The 19,205-nt window shown below is 32.9% G+C and overlaps 1 protein-coding gene and 2 long non-coding RNA genes across 11 annotated transcripts in view; 1 reads left to right on the top strand and 2 right to left on the bottom strand.

Annotated features, from left to right (window-relative positions):
• The window catches only part of LOC141457500 (uncharacterized), a 48,780-nt gene extending 31,800 nt beyond the window's left edge, over positions 1 to 16,980 (top strand). For 8 of the 9 annotated variants that reach the window (XM_074134583.1, XM_074134586.1, XM_074134585.1 and 5 more), the window contains 4 exons: positions 246 to 387; positions 3,074 to 3,273; positions 5,250 to 5,402; positions 14,451 to 16,980. In XM_074134583.1, the coding sequence (XP_073990684.1) occupies positions 246 to 387; positions 3,074 to 3,273; positions 5,250 to 5,402; positions 14,451 to 16,131 (2,176 nt within the window). In that variant the 3' untranslated portion in view covers positions 16,132 to 16,980. The remainder of the gene's footprint in view (positions 1 to 245; positions 388 to 3,073; positions 3,274 to 5,249; positions 5,403 to 14,450) is intronic. The other variant, XM_074134590.1, reaches the window with a different exon arrangement.
• Positions 255 to 2,548, bottom strand: LOC141457503 (uncharacterized). Its single transcript, XR_012460396.1, has 2 exons — positions 2,448 to 2,548; positions 255 to 1,947 (listed from the first exon to the last, which is right to left on the bottom strand). It is a non-coding gene; the product is annotated as an uncharacterized lncRNA (long non-coding RNA).
• On the bottom strand, positions 11,520 to 18,577 carry LOC141457502 (uncharacterized). The gene is made up of 3 exons (XR_012460395.1): positions 18,429 to 18,577; positions 18,161 to 18,341; positions 11,520 to 12,206 (listed from the first exon to the last, which is right to left on the bottom strand). It is a non-coding gene; the product is annotated as an uncharacterized lncRNA (long non-coding RNA).
• Between the last annotated feature and the right edge of the window lie 628 nt (positions 18,578 to 19,205).

Here is a 19,205-nt window from a genome sequence, read left to right on the forward strand (position 1 = left end):
TTCGAACTGGAACGACAAATTTAAAATGCAATTTTAGTTTCGACTCTCAGAGCTTTGCTTAGTAGGTAGGCTGGCGCCCTTTGTTGTAGAATATTTTTTCGCACATCGCCTCTTGTTTCATCGATCTATTCTTAGAGAGGAGGGAGTGGATATTGTTTTATTAAATCGCTATTATGATTATTATTCTGAATTGTGTAGTAACTCATTTCAAGGGGTTACTAGAAATTATTTAACAAATGTTTCAGGATAGAAGGAGGTGAATTGTTTGAACGCGTCATCGACGATGATTTCATACTGACAGAAAAAGCTTGCACAATATTTATGCGTCAAATTTGCGAAGGAGTAGAGTTTATACATCGCAAGAATATACTCCACCTAGATCTTAAGGTAAAGCTATTAAGATATAACCTGGTCTTGCCTGAAAACTCACATGGCTTTGAAATGGTATGTGCTACACTCGACATAAAAAATGAACTTTATATTTCGTTTACGACCACAAGCTTGGTGCTAATTTAGTAATTCACTTTTTTTAGGATTTTCTTGTACACAGCTGCTACGATTTGCATTATATTTTGTAAATATGTTACTTAAATTCATAAAATAAAATGAATTTATATAAATAATTATGTTAGAAAATTGGTTTAAGGCAGTTCTGCGGGTGATGTGGTAGGCTTCCCCCTAAAGTGTCATTTCGGTGTAATTTTTAGTTGTTAAGCATTATATAGAAATTATTTTCTAATTTGAAAAAAAAGAAAGTTAAAAACAGAATAGAAAACAGAAAGTAATGCGAGGCCACTGCAGATTTTCTCATAGAAATTGACGAATGTAATGAGTAAGTGAATAGTTATGTTCTTTAGTTTTCTAAAACCCTCGAGGAACGCCGGCTACTTTAGCTAGTACTTAGTACAACTCTTTGCACATATAAAATTCTTTATGACGATCTTGTCAGGAAATCATAGTAAAAGACAATGAAGGCCGTGGGCACAGGATCGACTAAAAAAAGCCGTAATAGCCTGCCCCACGTCACTCAGCTCAGAATTAGGAACATATCAACACTGTTCGGTAAAATTTTTAAGTTAGGTTGTAGTCTTATACTTGTTAGGTTGTAAAAGGGCTGGTTGCCAAAAACTGCACGATAAAGGGTAAAGTTCAACATTTTTCAAAAACACCCAAATTTGATAATTTTTCCTTTTTTTTCTGTTAAAAATAAATTTCCCATTTTTTTTTTTTAAACAAAAGGGAATATTCTTATTCTTAACTATGTATAATTTTTTTGGAACAAGCTGGCCAAACAAATTTTAAGAAAACATGACCGAAAATGGGCAAAAACATAGATTTTAGAAATTCTACTGCTTATATTTTTTTCTTACTTCAAAATTTTTCTGAAATAGGTTTCAAATAAAAGTTTCTTCACGTTGCAATTCTCAGAAGTGAAATGCTCAAACAACTGCATGATCTATTGTAATTAGTAAAGTAAAGTAACGGTTGACTGATTTTGTCTAAAAACATAACATATTGTCGGCTCTCCATGTGGAGCCTAAACCAAAAATAGCATTTCAACTTTTTACGATTTTTAGTTTCTGCGTTATGCTGACGCATTCACAACCAAATAAGCAGTTCTAACTTTAAATCATTTTTTTGTACTTAAGGTAAACATGGGACTGGTTATAAAAAAAAGATGCTATCTCCCTGAAGGTCTAATGTGCAAAGTCTTCAAGGCCTTTTACACTAACTGTTTTTGCGATATGATCTACTCTAGTCTCAGGTTGCCAGAGGTACCGCAGCCCAGCGATGGCAATGCAATTAAACTGGATACGAGATGCTGTTTCTTCTTTCTTACTGAGATTGATCAATCCTGTCCTTGAAGTGCTTTCAAACTTAATGGTTGCTTCCTAATTTAACAGTCTCTGTTTTTACACCGTATTTCATTCGCATGTCTTGGGAAGCCTGCCAGAAAAATTAGACATTATTTTACAACTTTAAATAAAATTTCGGTGATGAATCTTACATAGCTGTCCAACTGGACAGTTTTAATAACATTACTTGGGGCACAGTCTGTGAGGCTTCTTCTAATAAATCAGTCTTATGTGAGTCTTATTCAGCAATTAAGCTAATTGCAGGAAGTTAGAAGACCATCATTTTCTGTACTTTGGACCCATCTTGAGCCATCAACGTGATGGCATTCCAGTAGCTATTTTTGAAAGAAAAATCTGCATACGTCCCGTTTTCACCTTTCTAAGTAATGATGGATGAATTGGCAATTCAGAGGAAGCCAGAACTAGGGTGCGAACTGGGTGAGGGAGAAGCTTAATATTCAAATATTCTATTAGTGAGGAACGTGTGTGTATTCAAAAAGAGCAATACACCTTTTTTGATTAACTAAAGAAGGATATTTTACAGCCAAAACAGGTGGTTCGCTGACAAATAACTCTGATGTTAACACTCACGTTACTTTCTCTTGTCCCGTTGATATAATGGTAATTGTATCTTCTAATCAATGACAATCGTCTACTAATAATGAATTTTACTGAATGTGTGTGGGAGGGCCTGCTACAATTAATCTGGCAGATAAGTTATCTGGAGGTTATACAACCTCCCACCACCAATAATTTCGTAAGTATGTTTTCAAATCTCAGCTATCGCTCTCAAAACACACGAAAATAATTACTTTCGGAAAATTGTTTCAAACAAACGTCACAAAGGAATAACATTCTAAGTTTAATAAAAAATGTCTACTATGCTAAACGTTCAACTGGGTAGTACCAAATTAGGTTTTGTTTTGTGGGCAGGAACTCTTATTTTACTCTTCTTCTTCCAACAAATAAAAAGTAGCTACAAGCGGGACTCGAAGTGAAGAAGCGCCGTTACATAATTGTGACGCAAAATCTCCTAAATTTCTGGATTCAACTGAACCATTTTTTAAATCGCATTGATTCTTTTATAAACCAATAAAAAAAAAATCTTAAATGGTGTACCTAATAATTAACTTTTGATAAACTAGTTTGTAACTAGAACAAAATTAAAATGGGAAAAAATATTTTGTTACACCCTAATACTAATCATTTTTTTCCAGCCAGAAAATATTTTATGCTTAACTAAAACTGGAAACCGTATCAAGATAATTGATTTTGGACTAGCCCGTAAATATGAACCAGATAAAAAATTACAAGTACTCTTTGGCACGCCAGAATTTGTTGCGCCCGAGGTTGTCAACTTTGATCAGATCTCATTTGCCACTGACATGTGGTCTGTGGGCGTCATCTGCTACGTCCTGTAAGTAGTTGCTTGCTCTTTCAATGGTTGCGTTTTGATGTCATGTTATGAGAGTTTGTAGCTTTTGTTTAGGACCTTTAAGAACTATTTAAATGACTAAATTAAAAAAGAAATGATTAGCTTAGTGAGAGCACTGGGCTCTCACGCCGATACCGGTTTCGAGTACAACTGCTGGCATCTTAAGAAGCATGTAACAGCCCTCTGCCTGGTTATGGTTGTTATATTCAACAAGAGAACACTATGCGGAGGTGCACTGAAGATCTCCGGTTACTAATGACTTCAAATGTTGACGCGTCTTTATTTATACTGGTCTGCAATATTCTATCCTCCTAATTAATTATAGGACATTAACTTCGATATAATTTGCCAACAAATAATTTGTAAAAGAAACTGTATCCATAATAAGAGAACATTAGTTGAATTTTGGAAAATACACAAATGCTTCCCTTATCTTTCAAGTAGTATTTCTTAATACACTATTACGCTGGCAGCAGAGTGAGAGAATAATAATCACCCCGCACAAAGTGGAAGTCTTGGGTGCGACGCCCTTCCAAATCGTAAGGGATCTCATAGGAGGAACCAACATGAAATCCACCTTTCCAATTTTTGGCCAGACGTGCGATAGTGGATTAAAAGCAAATTGTGCACTTCTTTTTAATAAATTGTTCTAGATTTTAGTAGGGCTTGCAATTAGTATTTACCATATTTTCTTTCTCAAACTGGGACAATTAGGAGAGACAGACAGACACGTCGCAACCTCATTGCTCTAGACTCTTTTATACATGTATACTTAGATACTTGTGGACTTACGCAGATAGCTGAAAGTACTCACAATAAAAGTTTATGGACAGAACAATACACATTTATAGAAAAGCTAGTATTTACAGAAGCAGGACAACACCATCGCGACTCGGAAAGATAACAGATAGACTATGTCTAAAACCTGAGCTGCCAAATATACTGTTCTTCCAAACTTAACAAACAGCCAGTGATAAATTGAAGTGATAAAGCAAACATAAAAAAATTAGCATCAATAGTATAATAATAATACTTCGTCTTTATTCGAATACTCTTACAAAACAAATGAAAAACAAAATACATTCTTTATTTTAGACATACCTCACTGATCCGTCGGAGGTAGTAGTCTCCTTCCAATATTATACTTTATGTACACAACTTTTTTCAAAAAAACAAAACAAAGAAACAAAAAAGAAAATAATAATCTATTACTCAATAATTAAATTCCTGCACCAGAGAATACCGTACTTCCATGCTGTCTTAGCAAACTTCCCAGACTGTCCGAATCCTTACTATTTAATAAGTCCTTAAATTCACAGTAAGTCCATATGCTTTTTTTTTACATATATATATTTCAACCGAAATTCTTTTAAAATAGTGCATATGGATATAAAATGGAAAATATCTTCTTTCTCGTTTCTATTATGCAGTGAACATAACTTAACCTGATTGGTAAAACTGTACTTAATTAATAGTATTTTCCTACTTTTTTTTTTTTAAATAAAGAAGATACATGACGTGACATGTTATGAAAAAGTTGTTGATTCATATAATTTTTCATTTTAACTGCGTCGAAGAATTTAGTTCAAGACAGATCTCAATTGAATTTGCAGCCTAATAAAGCCTTAATTGTAGATTCAACCGATCTACCTCCTTTTCAGGATATCGAAAATATCCTTTCCACGGGTGCACACTTACCTAGCACGCTGAAAATTTATTTTATAAATGATTTTTTAATCAAATTGTGCGTAAATCGTCCAGCCAATATATTTGATACATTTCGATTTATATTAAATAACCAAAATGATACACTTTGCTGGGTCGCTAGGAGCCTTCAAAACGGTGAGTCCCGGCCAAAACGACAAGTATGCTAAGCCTAGCAAACAATGGAAGTAATATTTTAAAACTGGTACGCATACTAATTTCTGTTATCACTATTTCTGTTTTTATTTTTACAGATTATCTGGTCTTTCACCGTTCATGGGAGAAACAGACATCCAGACTATGTCAAATGTTACATTAGCATTGTATGACTTCGATGATGAGGCGTTCGATGATATTTCTGCTGAGGCAAAAGATTTCATCGCTAAACTGTTGACGAAGAGCCAAGCGTAAGTCTTTAGTCAGTAGATAGATAATTTTTTTCTATTTATTTATTACAAACACAGGACCCTATTCTAAAACGTTATGCCTTGAAAAGAGAACAATACTATTGATTTTAAATATTATTGCTAATTTACATAATGGTAGTTTCCTTAATGGTTTATTTCTTATTTTTAAAAAGTCTGTACAATTGTGAATACATTCTAAAGTGAACTAGCGTAAACATTTCCGGTCCATCGCGAACAAATTTATTCTGTATTCTGTATTTATACATACAAATATTTATAGTAGAGGAAAAAAAAATGGGTATTTGGGTAACTTTTTAGTGCAAATGTAATGGAACGTTCTGGCAGAAACATCTTTTTTCTTAAAAAAAACTTTAAAACTTAAAAACTTTAAAAACTGAAAGGAGTCTTTTACTTCCGCCTTATAGAATATTTCTTAGGTCCAGCTAATTACCGGACTTCACTAAAGTAGAAACTAGAGCGGTCTTTTTTTGGTTGAACCCTAGAATAGCGTCAGCAAGAAGATCCAATAACTAGCTTAAAGATGGTTTACAACAATCACTTTAGATATATTTTGAAATCTATTAAAATAATACAATATTAGAAAATAATGTTTATAAAATTGAATTTTCCTTAGATATGTCATTTTCTTATAAATTTCAATATTTTATTTATTTACTGTAGATGATAATTCAAATATATCAGAAAATAAACCATAATAGATTATTTACAAGCATTAAAACTTACTGGCATTACAAGCTCCGAGAAAGCCTTTGCCCTTGGCTTATTTATTATCTTTTAAAAATTAACTTCTTGTAGCACAAAAAAACTTTGTTTTATAATAAAGGTCGCGATATCTAGCCTTCAAACTATGTAGTGAAGTTCAATAAGAGAATTGATTATAAAGTACGATTGATTATAAAATACTCGTAGTACTAGTAACTTTCTACCAATTATTTGATACATCCTCTTCAGCTTGAGCTTCCAATTACTTGACTCACAATCTACTTTTTAAATTTCCTTAAGGCTCGGAATTTTTCCTTGATTCTTTCATCAATAAAACTTCCTCAAATACTATTGATCAACTAAATTAATATTGAAGAGATACTATTAATATTATACAAGTACATTTTATTCTCACGGCAAATAAGAAACCTAAACAAAAATTATTTTCCTGAACGAATTTTTCCATTCAATATTTCTTGGAAATGTTTTTTGAATCAAAGTGATAGAAGTTCATATAGTAATTAGTGAAAATTCGGATTTCAAACAATATATCCTTATAAGAGTAAGTAAATGGTGATCACAACACTTTTTTTACCATTCTCACCTTATTGGAGTGGTAAAACTGTCCGTAGGATTGATTGACAAAGTACGCTTCCAGATACACTTGTCATTTATATAGTTATCACCTATTTCCTAGACGTTTTTTTAGTTTTTATAAAAATACATTTTTTGCTTATTTATCAAATTTTCGTGCTTATTGGTGCTGCTTGAAACTAATTAATTATAGCTATCCTAATGAACATTCCTCTGTGAACGTAAACATAATAAATGTAAAACTACTTGCGAATATCCTCGAAGACTCCGTATGACTCAGTACATTTTGATGTTCCATATTTTGTAATAGGATATGTATATATATTTATATCTATGTATATTACAACAGGTGTTGTAAGCAAATAGTTATTTTAGGCAAATAGAATTTGCCTATAAGTCTTGTCAGATTTATGGCACGTATGATTTATTTGAGTCTGTTGGCAAAAAAAGAAAAAGTACTGATCCTTAGATCTCTGGAAGATCCCATACATGACTATTTTAGGCATATACAAAAATACATTTATGCTTCATAAATCTGACAACTCAACTTTTCGAGAAAACTAGAACTGAAGAGGTCTTAAGAAATCTTATGTAATAACGTAAAATATGAAAATCATATAAAATATTTTGGTACATAGGTAAAAGAACTTCATAAAAAACCACATTCATCCCTGGAAAAAGCTTTTAGGCAAATAATATTCACTTTGACTAGTTATCACGTAGCCATTTACCAATACAGTATGAAAAACCTATCTAACAGGCAAAATTACTTACCTAAAATAACTGACACTAGACCTAAAAAATGTAAGGTTTATGTATGAATATATTAAGTTGCTGCAATACATAACGATTAGGTCAAAATGATTATTCAATTTCAAATAATTTTTTATTATACATCTTGATTATAATTGGGGGCTTGATGAACCGGGTAATGATGCAGTAAGTGAATTATGTACACTACTACGTATGAAAGGAGAAAATAAATAAGAGTATTCTTAGAGCGTTCTTTTAAATTATCTTTTGGTAAGTATTTCAAACTTATGTGTTCTTAATTCATTACTTTCTTTGTGTTTTGCTGTGTCCCAGTTTAACTCTTTGGCTTAAAACGATTTGCTTGCTTAGTTATTTTGGCTATTAAACATTTATAATATTCCCAATAATAATTAATAATATTTCAGGATAAAACAGAATATGTGTATAGGCCAAGATAAATATTTTCAAGCATTTGTTTGGTATTAAAAAGAAAAAATTTGATTCGAATAAAAATAAAATCATTGGAACTGATTTTTTTGCAATTTTAGAGATCAGTTTTAATATCACTAAGGGAAATTTCATTATTCTCGTATTTATTTGATTCTTTCTTTCTTTGATTTTCTTGTCGAAAGAATACATTGTGGTATGAGTTTATTTTGCTATAAAAGAACCTTTTGCCTTGCAGTATCAAAAATATGTCTTATGAACCAAATTTACTTTGTTAAGTAATAAACATAACTAAACAAAATAAAAATTGAATATTTTAAATTTAGTAGAATGTTAAAAATCAATATACACAAATATGTACATCTACGAAAACGTATTAGATCAGTAGTGCTGGATAATATCGGCGATTTAATTTGTCGTAGCACGCATCTATTTAATATTCCTGACCAGTTTCAAACTTTTATTCATCATCAGAGGTTGATTTATCAGTTTGGTGCAGAGAATCTCACTTCCTCAAATATGTTTCCGTCTCACACTACACTTGCCGACTGAATGTTGGATGTTACATGGATAGTGTTATGTAAAATACATATTAATGAACAGAAAAACATTTTTGTAAAAATAGCTAATTACATTTAATGAAACCTTTTTTATACGAAAGGGCGGCGAATTTAAGCAGGATATACTGAATTTGTACTGGGAAATGATTCTTGTTAAATTAAATATTGGTGAACATGCGGTTCTTATCACTTTATAAATTAGTGAAAGCCTAAAAAAAAAAAAAAATTAAAAAAACAGCTACATGCTCGTAAATTCATGTTTTTTTGTGTGTTTTTGTATGTTTGGCATGGAATGTCTTAAACAGCATGTCCGAGTTATAGGTAATTTGGTCGTTCATATTTATATGTATAGGTTTGTGTTTGTATATTTCTAAGATAAACAAAATGTGCAAACACAAACCATTCACAAAAACATAATTTATTTATTAGCTCTCAATATTCACAGTTTATGGGTACAACAACTGAACAAACAAATTATCATTGAAAAATAATACGTACTTCTACAAAAAATAATAAAAATAAATGAATAAACCCTTATTATTCAAAATTATACAAATATTTACTGGATCTGATCTACGACACTTCAGTTCCAGACTTCACTAAGTTGGTCTTCCTTGCGGAGATAGGTTCCCGTGGTGCTCAGCCTTTCTGGGCTGGGCATTGCTTTGATGTCTGTCTCCTTTTCTCTACAATCCACCTACATTCATCTCTTGAACTGCCTACATCTGTTCCATTTGTTTGCCTACGGGAACCACACGGTAACTGCATCATTGCTTCTTACCACACATCCTGACAATTGCCGTTTTAACTGCATTCTGGAAAACCCTGATCTCTTGTTGCTATCCAGTGTGTTCTTTTAATGCTCATCATGCTCAGCTTAACCCTCTCTGACACACATTAATATTGGCTTCCTAGGCTTTTGTAAGGGGCCATGTTTGATTGCCATAAGTCATGATAAGTAATATGCAGCTTTCAAAATCTCTTCTTTTCCATGTCATCTTTATATTGCCTTTCACCATATAACTTAAGGTACAGTACTAGCTCCAGGTGAGGGCCATTCTTTTACATTACGAACGGCCAAATTGACAATAACTCGAACAAGCTGTTTCAAGTTATTCCGCACCTAACACACAAACACAGCAAAGCAAACCTCACTAAAACATTATACATACGAGGGTCGTTTGAAAAGTCCGTGCAAAGTCCGAGAGATAGCACCACTGGCGCGTATCGAGGTTATGTTTAGTTAGTAGCATCTCTTGGAAGAACACACACCAAGTTTCAGCCAGATCGGTCTATTTCTTTGTGTTTGGCATTCGTTTGAATCGAGGAAATCGAGTGATTTTCAAAAAATGGACGAAAAAGAATTTCGTGTGTTGATTAAACACTACTTTATGAAAGGCAAAACGCCTGAGGAGACTAAAGAGAAGCTTGATAAACATTATGGTGACTCTGCACCTTCGATTAGAACAGTTTATAAGTGGTTTAAAAATTTTCGGAGTGGCCATATGGGCACAAGTGACGCTGAACGTTCTGGACGCCCTGTTGAGGTTACTACTCCAGAAATCATTGATAAAATCCATGATATGGTGATGGATGACAGAAGAGTGAAGGTGCGTGAGATTGCTAGTGCTGTGGGCATCTCGAATGAACGGGTACATAATATTTTACTTTTCAAACGACCCTCGTATATTAAAACTGTCCGGTAGGACAGTTGTGTAAGGGTTGATCGTCATATACTCGTATAACATCATGAGTACATAAGTATGTTTTTTTGCTATTGAAGTGATTTTTTTAAGATTTTACTTATTTATTAAGTGGTCAGAAGCACCTGATCATTAATGTTTAATTTAATAATAATTTCTCTGTTCAGATTCAATGTTTGAATGAATCAACCCTTATGCTTGACTTTTTAAACTTTTTGATAAGGAGTAAAATAATATAATTGTTTAAACTACTTCCTTTCGGTAAAAAGCACCTGCATAATGAGAGAAAAATCCTATCCTGAATTGAGATTAGAGACCGGTAAAATGAATTTTATTAAGCTAAAGGGGGGAAGGGATTAGCTATGCGGTTAGCGTACTGGACTCCCACGCGGAGGTCCCGAGTTCGAATTCAGCTGCTGACCCTTAGATTTCCTCTTCCTAGGAGCTGCTTACAGCTCACTGTCCGGTGATGGATAGTGCTGTCTGTAACGAGAGAACACTGTCTGGAGGCCGGCAGTGCACTGAAAAATGCTCCAGGCGCCAATAACCTTAGATGTTGACGCGCCTTAAATCATTAAAAAAAAAAATTAAGCTTAAGGTTATAACTTTGATCAGTACCTTGTTCTCGCATAATATAGTGACCAGTGTGCTCCACTGGTTTTGAAAGGGCTTTTCAGTGAACAACTTTTTACTTTTCAGTTAATACGAATTAGTATGTAGTCTTTGAGGTGATCTAATAAGGTTGAGAAAACGACTTAAAGAAGACAGGAAACCAAGAGTACTCTGTAGGGGAACCCTCTTCGAACTGAGGTAGGATAAAACTTCCCAACTATGTTCGGAGAAGATCATGCATCTGTCTGAGCAACTAAAGGCTGCGCGAGTTGACAGGTTTCGTTAGGAGACACTGGACACACGAATGTTCTGAAGAATCTAGGCTTAGAAGAATTGCGATTATTGGGTACATGACAGGTATTTAGTGTAACTTAGCATGGTTATTTTCTTTCATTCTCACTGGTTTCGAATTTAAATCCAACTTCAGAGATTGGTTGAGCAGATGAAGGGAATTTACTTTTACATATACAAATAACTGTCACTCAATACATTAATTCTTTCTGCAATGCAGTCTCAGAAGGTAAAAACAGATCTCGTAAAACCAGTCAGAATAATACTAGAAGGTTGCTATGGTGGGGGGGGGGGGGTTAAAACATTGTTGAATCATTGATTTAGGCTTAAGATGGCTGCGTAAGCCTAAACTTCCTGTATATGCATATATAGGCAAACTATTAGAAGGGAACTTGACTCTCTAATTAGAAACTCCCAGTTCATCTATTGTTTTGTTCTCATTATAACCACCAGCAAATTATTATCATAATAATAATAATCTATTTGTATCTCTTTTCTATAAAAAGGAAAGGATTTTATAAAAAGGAAAAAGGAAGAAAATAGTAGCGCTCTGGACGCGCAGGTGTCAGTTTGTGTCTGGCCACTGGTGCCCTTCGATTTTCTCTTATAATTTTTAAATCGAATTATGATACTTTTTTAAATAAAGCGAACATCGTACATCAGCAGCGAGTTGTGTAGGTTGATAGATCTCTCCCAGACTTCTGACTTAGAGTTGACGCTATCCAAACTTTATACCAGTTAATATATAATACGCAAATACTGTACAGATCTCTGAAATTGCTAATCTCTGCACTCGAATATTTCTTCCTCATCTAGACTTCTGCTAGTTTTCCACTATCACCAGAACAATAAACTCTCTGAATACTTGCATTTGTTTTATTTTCCATCTTAAAAAGACCAACACATTTCTCCTGGGAAGGGATTAGCTCTATGGTTAGAAGGTATAATGGATTCAAACGCGTAGATCCCGGATTCCAATCCAGCTGCTGGCCCTTAGGGTTTCTTTTCCTAGGAGCTTCTTACAACTCACTGGTCTGGTCTGCAACGAGAGAACACTGTCTAGAAGCCAGTAGTGTACAGGAAAAAGTCCGGGCACCAAATGACCTTAGATGTTGTCGCACCTTAAATTAAAAAAAAATTAAAAACACATTTCTCCATGTTTTCAAATCATACCATTGGTTGAACTGTAAAAATAAAAATATTTCTTCGGTATAATTTCTTTCTCGTTTCTACTGCCATTGTACGACTGACTAGGACTGGCCTCGTTATATTCACACCCCGCATTACCTTAGTAACCTAAGGCCCATTCATTACTGTAGCTAGCAGAAATTTTCGAATTTCCTACGGCTGTCTATTGGCGATATATGTACATTCTGTTCCTTTAAGAATAGACTGTATAACCTTTTATTTTCCTCTTTTATTTTAGAAAATAAGTTCATTTTATTATTTTAAACTTCTTTCTTTTATTTATTTATTTTTTTTAAACTTAAGTCCTTGTACAAAATTGTTAAATTTTATTTTCTAATCTATTTTTAATTTATTCGATGTTTTAGAATGCAGCACATCTTGTGCACTTTTAATTATATGTATTTTAATTAGTCTAGATGGGCATTAAATAAGTATTCTATTCTACAGTCCTCTGTTTCATTAATAAGACAGTTTTCTAGCTATGCTTGGAAACCTTAAGAACAGGGACGTATTTTTAGTGTCATTCGATTGTAACCTGCTACATATGTATCTTAATTCAGGCCTAATTGTATGACGGTCATAGATAAAATAAAACGTTACTCCAAAAAATAACATCATTTTACAGATAATTTAATCACTGTATTTCCTCTAAATAAAAATTATTTTTCTTTAAGTTTTTTTTCGTTTGACTGATTTTAACATCTTCAGTTAAAAGATTTGTTTTAATTCCGCAGGAGTGTTACAAATTATATTCAACAAGCAATTTATATGTGCATGCACTATTTTCTCCTTATTTATTTATTTGTTTTCAATAAGATATTAATTTTTTGGTATTTTAATAATGTAACAAATTTTTTTTTTTGCAAAAAGTATTATTAACTCACTTGTAGTGCCGTAAAATTTAACTTGGTCGAATATAGAAATCGATTAACAGTTTTCATCCATGTTTGGTTTATTGTGATAGAATGTATTGTGTTGAAGAGCCCTAAATGTTAATGTAAACAAGTGTACGATGCTTAAATCAGTTATTGTAGCCGTCTTATACTTACGTATTGTAAGAATGTTGGAGCTGTCAATGTAAGGGTTGCACTTGGATTCACACAGGGACTCCAAAATCTTTAAAGAGGTGGCTAGTCCATTTTCACTAATGGGTTTAACTCTCCTAAATGGAGATCGCCATGATTTACTCGCCTGTAAGGAAAAAACATCTTTTTTCGGGACAAGAGGAGCTTATAAACTAGGTGGGTATCAATAGTATTGTGCTCTGGAAAACATTCCCTGAAGAGAAAGGCCAAGACTTGTCTAGCCAACTATGATTATAGATTTCATCACCATAAGTAGCTAGGCTTAGAATGATGGTCTCGCCTATTTATGTTGAAAGTTGGAGAAGAGTCAATTCATCTCCTGACAGTCTAGAATGCTGGGTTTAAGTGAATGAATTATCTTCTCTAGATTAGATTCTATAATTGCTTAAACAGATAGATTATGAGATAGATTTGAACGGGTAGTAAGAAAAATAACTGCCAGGATCATTAGGATGGCACAAGCAAAAATCTCTCCGAAACCCATACTTAGCGAAGTGAAGTGTGGCTCTTCATTTTGGTGTGATAATTGAGGATTTGGTTCCCTAGAGCTCTCGAGCAATGTTCATGTAGTCTAATGAGAAAATCTTTGTTAGTTAGTTGAGGGCTGATAGCGAAAACTACTTACGGGGTACTAGACTACCTCTCTGAGGCGCCATGTTAGCCGAGCTGTTAGAGGTGAGACCTGCGAAGCTAATATGTATTGTGATACTGGGTTCGGTTCCCGGTCTTAGGCCTTGGATTTTATTTAATGGTTAATAAAAGAAATTTACAGTAAAAGTATGTTTGCTAATCGCCTCCATCCACGACATATTGGAGTTGGACGTACAGCCCGCCTGCAAAAATAGGCAGTTACTTTACTTTAGTACCCCTCTGATTAAAATTTTTGGTGTCGCATCGATTTTTAGATTCGATAATTTCGAATAATGTGGTCTGGTTAATTATCCTGTTCTTGTATCATCATTGCTCTTATCATTCCATTTTCATTGTTAAATGAATTTTTAGGTCCTACCAAGCTTTAGAAAAATTAAACAAAGCACATATTTTATTATCTTTCCAACCAAACCAACTTATAAAAAAAAAATGTTTTTCCAGATATCGGATGACAGCCAGCCAATGTTTGGCCCATCCATGGCTTCAGAAGAAGGTAGCACCAAAACTGCAAATACAGTGTTTAGAACCAGCTAAAGAAAATTTAAGAACATATGTAGAAAACTTCACACCACACAATGGTATCAATTTCATAAATAAAGCAGAAGATAAAAACAGAATGGATCCAATACTGCAGATTATTGAATCAGATAAAAGAAATATCAATCAAAATATATTAAGACCATTTAGGAAAGATTCATTAATTAATAGTTCAAGAAATAGTTCAAATGATAATATGAAACATTCTATAAGATCACAAATTACCATACAAAATAATGAAAATTTAATAGAAAATAGTAATTCATTCAATGATATTAATTATACCAATGACATGAATATTGAAAAACCTGTTAGATATAAAATGACTTTAACACCATTAGGGAAACCAATCAATTTATTACAAACACAAGAAAATAATTTCTTTCCCACAACTAACTCGCAAGTTATTGTAAAAAAACTGGTCGAAAATATTAATAGTTCAGAATTAAATGAAACTGATAGCAAAACGAATATTAGTTCTTTGGAAGCCATACTAGAGAATCAAATAGCAGTTAGTAAAAATTTCACTGATGCTGAAAAAACTAGCTTAATACATCAAAGATCACTTAATGAATCAATAAAAAGTCTATCAAATTTACCATCAAATTCATCTTCAACCAATAATACTACACAGTCACAATCAGGCAACCTAAATGGTGGTGTTAAACATAGAATTGTAATACCACCAGTATTTGGCGAGAATAGAGCAATAACATTACTTAATAATAAAGAATGTGAAACACCATTTCCTTTCAGTATGGATAAAAATCAAGGAACTGTAATAAAAGATGAAAATAAAGACATTAAATGGCCTGAAGTATTAATAACAATTATGAAAAAAAAGGAGAGATTTGGTAACGAATTAAGCAGTAACAATTTTAATAATAAACCAACTAATATATCTGAGAATAGTTCTTCAATAAAAAATACAGTAATAAAATATGATAGAAATGTAGGTAATAAAAAGAATTTTCTATCGTATAATCTATTTGAAAATGAAAATTTTATAACAATTTCTCAAAGTGCCATGGGAAAAGAATCTTCCAGCACCACGGATATTTCTAATGCTATAAAAAGTTATGACAGTGGCTGTAAAAAGTTAATGGCTTTACCACCTAGAATAAGTATTAATGATAAGTGGAAAAATGCAGAAAATATTAGTAAAACTTTACTACAGAATCCAACTTTAAGTACCGATAGGCACTTGACTGATACAAAAGAGGCGACGAAAACAAATACAGAACGCAGTTTGTCACTTCAATCTAGTATTAATAGTAATCTACAAGATATTTTCTTAAAACCTAAATTAAAATCAACACCACCATGGTTTAGTGAAATGCAAGAAAAATCAAAGGAAACAGAAATAACAAATGTTAGAAGAAAATTTAAATTTACTAGCACGCATAGAGATGTACCTTTAGGTACTCCTGTAAATTTCGATATTGGGCGTTTTGTATGCCCAACAAATTACAGTGCAAACATTACAGACGTTCTTAATGAGCAGAAACATTCAAGTACTGTAGAAGAGATATCACTTAATAAATCTAATTACCCAATCAGGACCAACAGTACTGAAAATGAATAAGTTGATCGAAAATTATAAAAATGTTTTTGATTAATATTATCCGTTTCAAATGGTTCCTGTATTATGTTCTTTAGTTGTACTAAGTTTTAAATAATCCTCATTTAAAAAGATCTGTGCAAAGTCAATTTTAAAGAGAAATTGTTTTTAAATATTTTAGTTCAACGTGGACCATTTTCTCATTTTACGTATGCCTTGCAACCATTTATATTCAAACTTCGATTTAAATCGATCATATCCGAGCTGTATAGAAGCCAGTAATTTTGCTGATGCATTTTGTATGCAAGACAAAAATGGAAAAACGGCTTTGTCTCTTTTGCTTTCAATGACTCCATTCCAGTTTGGAATTAGGTCGAGTAGATCTCGTACATTATTCAGAATAATGTCAGTTTTTTCAAGGGAGACTGATTTGTAAGCCTTGCTTCTAGATCCAAGTCCAGTTTTCCTCATATAGAGGTAGGATGTTAAATAAGGCCTTTGGGACTTCTTGGATCATTTCTCATTTGGTGCTGTGGTTTACAGACGCTTTTAAAAAAAACTATGCTTTGATGTAATGAATTTTTGTAATATATAGTAGGTTTTCATTAATAGAAACTAAGAAAATAACCGTAAGAAAAAAAGCAAATCATTAATCTGGAATGCCTAAAATTCCAAATTGTATTATTTTGTACATTTTTATTGAATATAATTGTATGAAAGTAAAACCTGAAAAAAAAAGAATTAATAAGGTTAGTCTAGTTTATGCTTCATTAAACAAGTGAAGGCTAGTTTCTCAACAAAAGAATTTTTAGTACTTATGCCTTAAGATTGGAGGTTTATAATAATTCATAAATAAAAGCATGCAAATTTTAATGTGTTTTTCTTCGTCACCCAGTTTTAATTTATCATTGAAGACAATTAATTATTTAAAGATTCAAAATTTAAAATTAGTGCCGCAGTGCCCCAGCATGTTGGGTGGATGGTACAAGAGAAAGCGTTACAACCTTCTTAATGTAACAAACCACTTTTGTGGGACAAGCGATCCCATAGGAATTCTTCTTTGGAAAGAGCTGTGAAATAAGAAGGAAGTTAAGAGAGCATTATCCTGAAGAAGCCTCCCACGATCAAAAACAGGGTGAACATTAGTTCAGGACACCTAGGACTGGACCTTGAGGTGATCCTGAGGATGCATTAAACAAGCAAAAGAGGTTACTTCTGCTAATAAATATCTTGATGAGGCTTTGTACATTTTGAGCAACATCTGAAGAAGCTGAGTTGGAATACCTTTTTGTACTTTTGGGTGAAGTTTGAGGTGGCTCCAATATTTTTTCAGGATGTCTATGAAGCTAAAATTCAATGGAGGCTTAAAACATTAAAAGTTGCTTATTGGGAGTGGTTAATATTAATTTAAGTAAAAATTCTAAGATGAAGAAATTTTTTTAGATTTTTAAAGTCTGATATGAAGCATTCACAACCCTCTTTTTCTTCCATTATTTCATGAAACCTCAGTTATTAAAATTAATAGGTGTACAAAAACGGTGCAGCGATTTTTGTTTATTTTTAAAGTAAATACTTTTTTAAAACTCAAAACCGAAAATATGACAGGATTGCAATACTTCCTCTTGTATGACAAGAGGAAGAAAGAAAAAGAAAAATGAGGAGTTCAGCCGCTGAAGTGCCATTAAAGCAGCTGTGCACAAGTGCCGCCTGCCGCTACTTAATACCCGAGACTTTGAAACATAAGAGTAAATCAAATTTCGATCAAGATATGTTATAAAACATTATTATTTCTTTATTTCTATCTTCCTAGTTTGAGCGAGTATTACGATCTATTGTAATTTCTGCAATTAACATTCCACCGGACTAACTACGCCATAATTCTTTCATTCTTTGTCGTTCGTAGCGCCGAGTTGAGTGGGCAGATACAAAATTTTGTTTTAAGTATTAAGAAATTGCTAAGTCTTCATAGGCGATTTACAGATTCCTGGTTAAATTCCTTGCTGAGTATTATGGTTTTACAAGATATATCTTCATTACGAGGACCATACCATACCTTTGCTTTTGTAGAGTTTGGGAAAAAGAGGCTATCCCGTTGGTCTCTTCACCTTTAGATGTGAAAACAGGTTCATGATCTCTGGAAGATCGTTTTATTGCAAAATTTGTGGTATTTTCCCACAAAGATACTATCCGAATTGCTTACTGCTCGGGTATGACAGTACAGAACAACCATTCACCTTTTAAACAGAGAGATAGATAAGATAAATAATCATTATTATAAGTATGTACAATAAATAAATACATGAAGTGCCAATGAACAATACCTCTTAAACTCACGTTTAGTCAATAATGTTTAGGAAATCAGTTTTCAGTAAAACATGTCCACTATATTAACATCAAAACTTGGTGGACTTCTAATCCACATTAAAGTAAATTTCTTTTTCCTTAAAATATATAAATCTTCTTATTATCTATAAATCTTAAACATAAATAAAATAAATTAATAAAAATTACATTTAAATGCTTTTTATGCGAAACTTATATTGTTTAATGTGATAACTAATCATATACCTACGAGAGAATGCAGGGAAAGAGTTGTAAAATATGGGCGGTTGCATTGGCCAATCAGAAGCTAAAAAAAATCATGGCGACTACGTCCACATCCAGCCATGCCTTCTGCTTTTAGATTTCAATGGCTGCTCTTTGAAATGGGCATATCTCATATACAGGGTGTCCCAAGCTATATGGATAACGACTTTTTCTCGGAAACTAAGATAGCTAGAAAAAAACTAAAAAATACGAGTTCCCTTAGTTTTATACAAATTTAATTTGTAAATTTTTTTCGGTGATTCCAGAAGCGAGATACAGGCACCAACTTCATTTTTTCAAATGGGGAGGTGTGGTTTTTATTTTAGGTGTCGAGACTTTTAAAGTGCAAATCTGTACAAAATTTCGATTCGAATGACACTTCATTCATGAAAATCGGTTCACGTGTCGATAATTTGAAACGATTCCTATACTTCCCCTTAACAAGTGTAAGAGCTGATCGCCGCTTTAATGTTACGTAGGGGAGCCCTAACCCTATCATCCTACCAAATTTT

This window comes from Rhodnius prolixus, unplaced genomic scaffold (assembly GCF_049639745.1).
Source record: "Rhodnius prolixus isolate KJV_2025 unplaced genomic scaffold, Rpr scaffold_16, whole genome shotgun sequence".
NCBI lineage: Eukaryota > Metazoa > Arthropoda > Insecta > Hemiptera > Reduviidae > Rhodnius > Rhodnius prolixus.